The sequence below is a fragment of the Parasteatoda tepidariorum genome, chromosome 7 (genome assembly GCF_982258835.1).
Source record: "Parasteatoda tepidariorum strain Cologne lab strain chromosome 7, Ptep-v5.0, whole genome shotgun sequence".
Classification (NCBI taxonomy): Eukaryota; Metazoa; Arthropoda; class Arachnida; order Araneae; family Theridiidae; genus Parasteatoda; species Parasteatoda tepidariorum.
Genome location: NC_141761.1, coordinates 2,888,601 through 2,899,323, shown reverse-complemented (window position 1 = coordinate 2,899,323; position 10,723 = coordinate 2,888,601). Strand labels below are relative to the sequence as shown.

General features: G+C 32.0%; 2 protein-coding genes across 2 annotated transcripts; both read left to right on the top strand.

Moving 5' to 3' along the window:
• The first annotated feature begins 547 nt into the window (after positions 1-547).
• Positions 548-1,273, top strand: LOC122273478 (uncharacterized). The gene has a single exon (XM_087168514.1). The coding sequence runs from the start codon at positions 548-550 to the stop codon at positions 1,271-1,273; it is 726 nt and encodes a 241-aa protein (XP_087024640.1).
• A 198-nt stretch (positions 1,274-1,471) lies between these two features.
• LOC147806719 (uncharacterized) lies at positions 1,472-1,984 on the top strand. Its single transcript, XM_087168513.1, has one exon. The coding sequence runs from the start codon at positions 1,472-1,474 to the stop codon at positions 1,982-1,984; it is 513 nt and encodes a 170-aa protein (XP_087024639.1).
• The last annotated feature ends 8,739 nt before the right edge of the window (positions 1,985-10,723 follow it).

The window sequence follows — 10,723 nt, the reverse complement described above, 5'->3', positions numbered from 1 at the left end:
CCTGTTGGTCAACATCAAAGAATATTCAACGCACCAACGATTGATGAAGTGGCAATTGTCATAGTTGAAGAATTTACTTCTCGCGACATAATTCTTCATCGTAGAAATGGTGAAGTCCAGAAAGTATCAGAAACGCATCGTTCGTATGATGCATTACAGTATCCCATTCTATTTTGGCAAGGAGAGGATGGATATCATTTTAATATTAATATGAGAAATCCTACAACTAATGTGGACATTAACAAAGAGGTCAGTGCTATGCATTATTATGCACATCGAATGATGATTCGTGAGAATGCTGATAATCATGTATTGAAATGCAGACAATTATTTCATCAATACATTGTTGACATGTATGCAAAAATAGAAAGTGAAAGACTCCTCTACATACAACTAAATCAAGACAAATTGCGTTCTGAAGAGTACATCCATTTACGTGATGCAGTTGTAAATGATGGCAATCTCAGTAAAATTGGAAAAATAGTCATTTTACCATCCACACATACAGGCACATGCAAGACACATGCATGAATATGCACAAGATGCAATGACGTATGTTCGTGCATATGGTCGTCCAGATTTTTTCATCACTTTTACATGCAACCCAGCATGGGATGAAATAAAGGAGCTTCTATTAACTGGACAATCGCCATCAGATCGTCAGGATATTTTTGCACGTGTATTTAAACAAAAGTTAAAGTCCTTAATGGATTTTATTGTCAAACACCATGTATTTGGAGAGACGCGCTGTTGGATGCATTCCATTGAATGGCAAAAAAGAGGTTTACCACATGTGCATATTTTAATATGGATGATGGAAAAGATAACACCAAACAGAATTGATGAAATCATCTCTGCAGAAATACCAGACATTGAAATTGATAAAGATTTGCACGAAATTGTCTCAAAAAATATGATTCACGGTCCTTGTGGCTCACTAAATAATAATTCACCATGCATGTCAGATGGAAAGTGCACAAAGCGGTATGCTGAGCGGTATGCTCACAAAGCGGTAAAGTTACTTGCTGAAACTATTACAGGCAATGATGGATATCCACTCTATCGACGACGATCTACCGAAGATGGTGGAAAATCCATTAAACTAAAAGTACTCAACAATACTATTGATGTTGAAAATCGTTGGGTAGTACCATATTCTCCATTACTTCTAAAAACGTATTACGCGCACATAAATGTTGAGTACTGCAATTCAGTAAAAGCTATAAAATATATTTGCAAATATGTGAACAAAGGAAGCGATATGGCAGTGTAGTCACTGGAAAATACAACTGCTTCTAACGATGAAGTCACCCAATATCAACTGGGACGCTACATAAGTAGCAATGAGGCTGTATGGCGTATTTTAACATTTTCCATTCATGAGCGATATCCAACGGTTGTTCATTTAGCAGTACATCTTGAAAATGGACAGCGTGTGTATTTTACATCAGAAAATGTACGCGCAAGAGCAATGTCACCACCGCCAACAACATTAACTGAATTTTTCACATTATGTAGAAATGTTACCTTTGCAAAGACACTACTGTACTCTGAAGTACCAACTTATTTTACGTGGAATACATCAACAAGAAAATTTCAGCGTCGTAAACAAGGTAGAGCAGTACAAGGACATCTAAATTTATATTCCACAGATGCATTGGGTCGTCTGTACACTGTACATCCAAATAACGCAGAATGCTTTTACCTGAGATTATTATTAATCAATGTTCGTGGACCAACATCTTTCCAAGAATTAAAAGCAGTCAATGGCCATGTGTGCGCTACATTTCGTGAGGCTTGCCAGAAATTAAGTCTCTTAGAAAACGATGCTCATTGGGATATTTCACTCGCTGATGCTTCTGATACAGCTCAACCACCACAGATACGTACACTATTTTCCATCATACTAACTACATGTTTTCCGGCTAATCCAAAGGATCTTTGGGAAAAATATAAAGACTATATGAGTGAAGACATTTTGTAGCGCATGCGTAGAATAAATGCTAATCCCAACATTCATTTTACATCAAATATATACAATGAAGCATTGATTTTAATTGAGAATGTATGTTTGACAATAGCCAACAAATCACTGACAGAATTGGGAATGATTGCTCCAAATAGATCTGGTAATGGCATTTTCGATCGTGATATACAACGAGAAACGCACTTCGATGTTAATGAATTACTAGCATTTGTTCGAATTAATCTGCCGAAACTGGTATTAGAACAACGAACAGCATATGACACAATTATAAATGCAATATCTAACAAGAGTTGTGGCTTATATTTCTTAGATGCACCTGGAGGTACTGGCAAAACGTTTCTCATTTCAATTATTCTGGCAACTATAAGATCACAAAATAATATTGCACTTGCTATTGCATCATCTGGTATTGCAGCAACTCTTTTAGACGGTGGTCGAACAGCACATTCAGCATTGAAATTGCCATTAAATGTGCAGGTAATCGAAACTCCAACATGTAATATTAGCAAAGATTCTGGGATGGGAAAAGTGCTAAGATCATGTCAGCTTATAATATGGGATGAATGCACTATGGCACACAAGAAATCATTGGAAGCACTCAATCGCACATTAAAAGATTTGAGAGGAAATGAGCTGCTCTTTGGTGGTGCACTCATTTTGCTAGCTGGTGATTTTAGACAAACTCTACCAATTATACCCCGTTCAACACCAGCAGATGAATTGAATGCATGTCTCAAATCATCAGTATTATGGCGGTATGTGGAGAAAATATCCTTAAAGATCAATATGCGTATTCAATTACAACAAGATGAATCTTCCGAACGATTTGCAATACAATTGCTAGACATTGGGAATGGTAAAATGGAAATGGACCAATCCACACACTGTATTACATTACCAGAAAACTTTTGTTACATTGTAAAATCCACTGATGAATTAATTGCAAAAGTTTTTCCAAATTTATCGCAGAATTATAAAAATAATCAATGGGTTAGTGAGCGTGCTATATTGGCAGCCAAAAACATTGATGTGAATTTAATAAACTGCAAAATTCAAAATGAAATACCTGATGAAGAAACAACATATAAATCCATAGATACTGTTGTCAATCAAGATGAATCAGTTAATTATCCAATAGAATTTTTAAATTCATTGGATCTACCAGGAATGCCACCGCATATTTTATCTTTGAAAATTGGTTCCCCAATCATCCTTCTACGAAATAGAAATTCACCACGACTATGCAATGGGACTAGGTTATCAGTAAAAAAATTGATGAATAACATAATTGAGGCAACCATTTTAAATGGAAAACACCAAGGAGAACATGAACTCATACCACGCATTCCCATGATACCAACAGATACTCCATTTGAATTCAAACGTCTACAGTTTCCTGTACGACTAGCCTTTGCAATGACCATTAACAAAGCACAGGGACAATCATTGCAAGTATGTGGATTGCATTTGATAAATCCATGCTTCACACATGGACAGCTGTACGTTGCGTGTTCACGAGTTGGAAAACCATCAAATTTATTTGTTCTTGCACCAGATGGGAAAACAAAAAAAATATTATATATTTACAAGTACTACTAAGATAAAGTTCACCATCAATCATCAAATATCCTTCATTTCATGATGTATTGTTTAATACCACAAGTGAAGAAACATGTTTATTCTACCATCAACTATGCATTTATGTTTTGTTATATTCAGTGACATATATGTAGGGATAATTTTATTATTAATTTTCATTTTGATGTATTGTATAAATTTGATCATTAATCACAGCAACGTGTGAGCAGGTACAGCTAGTAAATAAATAAACTAAAATGATTTAACTAAAATTTAGTTTAACAGATCTGAGTGCTAAACTTTTCTAGAGAATTAAAAGTTTTCCTCTAATAATCCTATGTAAGTATTATTACTCATTCATAGTGTTTCGTGAAATTTTTATATTAATTGTGCATCTAAAGGAAGTTTTGTCAGGAAATTATAATGTTGCAGTTTTAAGTTAATTCAAAAAATGCATTATTTATGTTACGTAACTGGGTTGTCATGGTATAAATATACTAAATGTATTGAACCCAGTGTAAAAGAAAAGCTTAGCTAAAGCATTGATATCAATTTGTCAAAATAAATATCAATTATCAAAATGTGCCAACAATATATTTGATCAGAAATTTTCGTTTTTAAAAAAAAATTGCTGAAATCAAAGGACCATCTAAGCTTTTGGTTTTTATCACAACTAAACTTCATCCACAACAATTTAGAAATTCCAGAAAATGTCCTTTTCTTGATCTTTATAGCATTGAATAAACAACAGAGTGTTACTTAATTAATTGTAAGCTATTAGTTATTACGTTATCAATTTCTCCACCTAACTGTTCTCCAAGTCATCATTTAGTACATTTTTTTAAATTTCCTTTATTTTCTGTACCAATGTAAAAGGGAAGAATATTAGAGCCAACATATTATACAATAGCCAAAATTAATATAAAATAGAAATAATAAACATATTTTCAAAATGCTGACAGGCATGTTTTGACAACTGAGCTAAAATATTTCACACTATATCTCACTCATTTTTTTTTAACCACAAGCGGTAATATTTTAATATGTAAATGTGTATTGTTATTTTCGAATAAAAACAATTTTGTTTTATTATATGTTGAATGAAGATGACTAGATTGAGAAATAACTATCCTGTGGCAGCCATTGGGTTAAAGATTGACATTTATTTTTTAAGCAATGAATATATTCCTATTGTTTTGATAAGATTGTGATGTAATGGGTCACCCTAGCAAAGATTTAAGATCAAGCTAAAAGCAGGAAATGAATTTGTCCCTCAAATGCTTGAATCGTTTTGTGAGAAAAAATCATAATAGCATTGATACTTCAGAGCAGTATATTAATTAAAAAAGGCAACGGCTTAAGCATCTAATGTAGATAATTTTGAAGCAAGAATGCCCACTATCTTCAGAAATTAATCATTAGGGCATATTTTCTCTGTAGAGGTGGGTAGCCATGCTTTTTTGAGAGTCGGGTCTCTCATAGAAAGAGTAAGCTACAACTTCTAGTCAGACGATGGAAGGTAATGGAATGTTCAAGTGATAGAAGGCAAGAGTGGCTTAGTCTTTGCCTTTTAAATCATACATAAGTCATATGTTTTAAAGACAGCTTTCTCACTACATTAAAATGTCTACACTACGAAAAATGCTTACTTTACTTATTCGTAATTGCAATGAATTTCTCACTTCTGTTAATCGGTAACCATTGACCTCCTAAACAAAAGATTGCTGCCTTACGCTCTATTATTTATCTGGTTTCTGACATTTGCTCCAATCGTTATAAGCAAAAAGGAAAGCTTGTTTAGCCTAAAGCTCTATTGCTGTTGAGAGTGGATTTCCATTGATTATTATTTATTCCTTCAACAGAATATTGACCCAATAAGCTATCTAATTCTAACTAAAGTAAAATTAAAAGCAAAAAACTGCGAACTTTTATTTTTCTAATTTGGTTCGTTTGATTTTTCGTTAATTTGAGGAAAAAACTACAAATATGCTACGAAAATATCGAAATAAGTTTTAAAAGTTATTAAAAAAACTTTCGAGAATTTCTTAATTTTTTCGCTAACTAATTTTTCGGAACACTTTTGATATTTGATATCTCCTCAGCACTCGACTGCTGAAAAAATTGAGTGGTGTGTGACAGGCACCCGCCGCAGGTTTGTGACAGGCATCCGCCACAGGTTTGTGACAGGCACCCGCCACAGGTTTGTGACAGGCACCCGCCCAGGTTTGTGACAGGCAACCGCCACATCTACCTACCGACCATCATCCACCGACAGGCAACCGTCTTTTATTAATATTTACCATAATATCAATCATGTGCAGCCCTTCTCAAAGCTATTTAAGCCGATGAAGTAACTCATCTATTGCTTATTATTTTTTTAATTCGAAACAGTTATTTGATAGAACTATCAACGTAGCACACAAATGTTGAAACAGAAAACTTTTAAGAATTTCCCCTTTAAAGAAAAAGGTGTATGTTTATAAGACAGTAACTTTTATTCAGGATATTTTCCAACACATACATTGATAAATAGTTATGCTATCCAATATATTGATGCTTTTGAGCTTTCTTTCCCAGACTGAGAGGAGAAATGGATCATTTCCATTTGTAAATGATTGGTTGCGTAAGCATATTCATCAGTTTGGTAGAATGCCGAGCAAAGTATGAAACGCGTTACAAGTCTTGTGATATTTGTACAATATTACAGTGATAATATAATGAAAAAGTGTAGATATCTTGTTATTTGAGTATAGTAATTTTTTTTCTCAACTTCGCTTGATCGTATTCTGTTTTTGTATTTACAAAACATGTTACTTCAGTATTTATGCTGTCAAGCTAAAGAAAATGCAAAAATTATTTAAGGAGAGGCGAGAGAAAGCGTGAACACTTTCTATGTCAAATGTGGGATTTTAATTACAGACTATGTCAACCTTCATCTATCAAAAGGTACCTCTAAATAGAAACAAATTAACATGCCTTATATACTATTGATTTGGTATTTAATATTTGTAGTGGTAGTTATGCCACGTCAAGCACTTTAATTAAGATGTTTTTTGAGCAAGTAAGAGTCAGGATGTGTCTATTTCTAAAATGAAATAAATTGGGCTTGAATATTTCTACTCCTTAATTGAATGCCTATATGTTCCCAATATTCTTCCAAGGTGAAGAGTAAGAAACAATTACCATTATAATCAATATTGAGCTGTTAAGAGTTCACTTCACCAAAACTATTATAACTATAATTTGATATTCAACTGAATTTAGTAGAAGATAACAGGACTATTAAATTTCTTTAAGCTTCTCCACTGCCTGAACAAATACTATGATACAAGTGAATCTAGTGAATGCATATTTAGAAAATTGCAGCTTACAATTATTTAGAAATGAAAGAAAATGCTTCATCGAATAATATCAATATTTTGATCCATTAATAATGGATTAAAATATTGATGTTATTCGATGAAGAAAAATTTACGGAAGATACCATCTCCACCAGTCTAGTGTTTTAGTAAAAAAAGGCGTATATATCGCCCATTTATATGTTTAACAGCGAACAATTAAAAGCGGCTAAAAGGGTAACCAATTGCCATTAATGGAAGTAAATATTCCACCCTCTATAATCTACTTAAATCCAATAATAATTCTAAAAAAAGTATTATTTACTATGTGCTAAATCAAATTTATCTTTCTATGTTTAGTGCTAGCAGTTTTAAGAAAGACAAATGGAGCATCTGTATTAAATATGCACATATAGACATTGTGTAACTTTCAGAGGTAATTCTCATGCCTATGACAGTGCAACTCTTTTTACACGGTAGCTTTTGATTATGTTGCTGATTAACAAGAAAAAAATGTCGATCATCCCCTTAGTCGAGCATTATCTTATTTTTATAATACTTCTTAATAAAAGAAGTTATTTGCATACAGGATTCATTGCTCATAAAAACAAATGAGCTTTAATGTCCGATTTCTAATCAAGATGAATTTAAAAGATTTTATAAATGGAAGGGAATTAATCACACCATCCAAAAAATTGTCTAATTCAAAGTTTATAAAGTCGATTGTTTTACTTTATCCGAAAATCAGTCCCCGAATTTCTGAGAATTTGAGTAAATTCGAATTTAAAGTTGCTTTCTAGCCCGTAAACAAATAACTTAAATTAATAGTTAGGATATTTATCAAATTTTTTTTCAGTGCAAGTTGAATTGAAATGAAAGTATGGTTCCACAAGGTCCATCTTGCATATAATTATGCATAATACCCTTAAATTTCAACGAAAAGAACATGAAAAATTAGACCAAAAACGGGATGGTGAATGATCTTTCATCTCATTAAATAGCTGGAGGTCTAATCATAAGTTTTCTGTTGTTAAAATCATTCAACGCTGCTCTTCATCTACCAACCCTTACTTCTAGAAATCTTTGCCACATTTTGAATGACTCTTATAATTTATTTAATGATATTTCTAGTATCCCACCCTTTTTCAAAGTTTGGAATTTTATCCGAATTTTATCTTTGGCATTCCAGGGTTCCAGATTAAATCCCTCATAGATGTTCATTAATGTCTTTCTTTTTTATTTATCTTCCTCTTCAGTTTACTTAAGGAAATCACTTCGTAAGTGATCACCTTTTTTTAACTTTTTCCTGTCATTTTCGTCTGCAGACACTGAGAAAGGATTTTGAAACTGTAACTGAAAACCATATTTGTACTTTACTTTTGTTTTATTAAGTTTTTTTTTACTCTACATAAAATAATGTCCTCCTTTAGAATAAAAATTTATTTATTACTAAGCATTAAAAAAAACTCAATGTAAAAATTCTGAGCATAAAACTTTTCTAGATCATAAAGATTTTTCATTGATGAAGAAATTCTATATGAGTAAATATTAGTGATACTTATAAAATCAATATAAAAACTACTCGAAACAATATCTAAAGGAAGTTTTGACAGGAAATTACAATGTACATTTATTATATTATGTAGAAATATGACATTATTAACTTTTATACTTCGTCTGTCATATATTAAAATACAGAATGCATTGAACCCAATATAAAATGAAAGTCTAGATAAAGCACTGGCATCCACTCGTCAACATAAACTTCAAAAACTCGCAATCAACGCTATGCTCTTAAGCAATTTTTTTTATTTAAGCTTGATGAAAACAAAGAACAATCTAAGCTTTTATGTTAGATACCGCTTGTCACAACAAAACTACATCCACAGCATCTGAGAAGTTTCCAGATTATATATATCCACTTTTTTCTCTTTAAAACTATAAAATTAACAACAAAATTTTACTTTATCAGCTCTGGGATATTGGTAATTATAATGTATATCAATTACTGTTTTTTTTCTTCCTGTTCCACTCAATTTGAAGAAAAGGAATATTAGAGTCAACTTATCATTCAATGCTGGAGCAATAATTCAGAAAAGAATTGAAATTAATGTAAAAAAGAACTATTAAATTTATTTATAAAATGTTGACAGGCTTGTTCTGATTTTTTCAACCAGAATAATTTACTTTTTCTTTTTAGCCCCATGTAGTTATATTTAATACTGTATTATATATTTTGTTTTCATTTAATAAAAATATTTTTGTTTTATTTTATGTTGGTTGAAATTTATTGTGGAATCTAGAGTGGCTATACTAATGGCCAGTCAGTACGTTAAAAAGTTATAATGATTATTTTGAAGCAATGAATCTAGTCCTATTGTTTTGAACAAAATTGAAAAGAATGTAGGGCAACCGAGAAGAGACTCAAGATCAGGATAATAACAGCCAAAGAGTTTGTTTCTCCTTTTTGAATCGTGTACAAAACAAATCAAAAGTATGACTTAATATTAGCTGATATGCATCTTAGTCAAAAAAAAAATAAAACAGTCTAATGCATATCATTTTCATGCTAGTATGTCCACTAGATTCCTATAGATTATTCGAACATATTTTCACTTAATTCCACTAAAATGGAGATCTGTAAGATTGGACTGCACCTTTTGCCCAGTCGGTCTCTATGGGATTGCAAAACTGTCAATTCAGGTGATGGAAGATAAAGTCTTTGCCATACTAATATCATTGTGAATAATACACCCTAAGCACTTGTTAAAAATCTAAAAGTATTCTCTTTCTCTTAAAATGTTGATATATCAAATATTTCAGTTTTGTAACCTACTTTAGGGGTTAGTAAAAACATCGTAATTTCAGATTTCCCATAAAAATATCATTAAATTCAGTATTTTTCAAACTCAAATACTTATTTCATTTATTTTATTTCATAACCGACGTTGAGCAGTCGATTCAATTCTGGGTTTAAGACAGCAAATGTTCTACTCCGTAACCATGTAATTTTAATTTCAATTCAGAAGAAAAGGGAGCTCCTAGATGAGTACCCCCAGAGGTATTAATTTGTCATGGGAACTCGGAGGACTTTGTGACCCTAACAGAAGAAACGTGCACCAGTTTATTACACGGTGGTAATATTCAGTGTCAAAATACTCATGCGTATCTATAATGTTTTTTTTTTAGTTTTTATAGCATCATTTACATCAAATAAAGTCATCTCAAAAGGTAACACTGACATGGGTCTGCAATTTAAACTTATACGTAATGAAGTGTTTTCTTTTTGTTTTAACTTACGAATTTCATTTAAACTGATTTCTAATCTTAATTGAATTTTTTAATCTAGTCAGAATTAGTCACTTTCAACTACAATTCCTGGTTGGTGGATAACTAGTAATTTTGCCATATGGAGTCTTGGAATGGTAAAAACTTTGTTCCCATATAAAATATCACCTTGACCATCCCATTCTATCTCAAAGTTTAATCAATGATTCTTTGAAATCACTACTGTCATCTTATAGATTGCTTGTTAGAGTAGCAAAGTTCTATCAAAAGGATGGAAAACCTTAAAAACAATTTAACTGATACTCTTTTCAAATTGCAAGGTAGACATGTAATGGATTTTAGAAAATCCAATTTCTCACAACAAATACACTTGCTCCTGATTTATAGGGAGCAAATTTCTCGTTTTTATTTCATACAGATGACTCAAAAGCTTACCTAAAAATGTTTCAGAATGGACAAATTCCGAATTTAACAACACATAGTTTAAAGGTTGCAGCATTAAATTATGTCAATGACAAAATGGAACAAGAAG

Excerpts from the sequence above, each read along its gene's own strand:
- LOC122273478 (XM_087168514.1), top strand. The coding sequence starts at position 548 with ATGACGTATGTTCGTGCATATGGTCGTCCAGATTTTTTCATCACTTTT.
- LOC147806719 (XM_087168513.1), top strand. The coding sequence starts at position 1,472 with ATGTCACCACCGCCAACAACATTAACTGAATTTTTCACATTATGTAGA.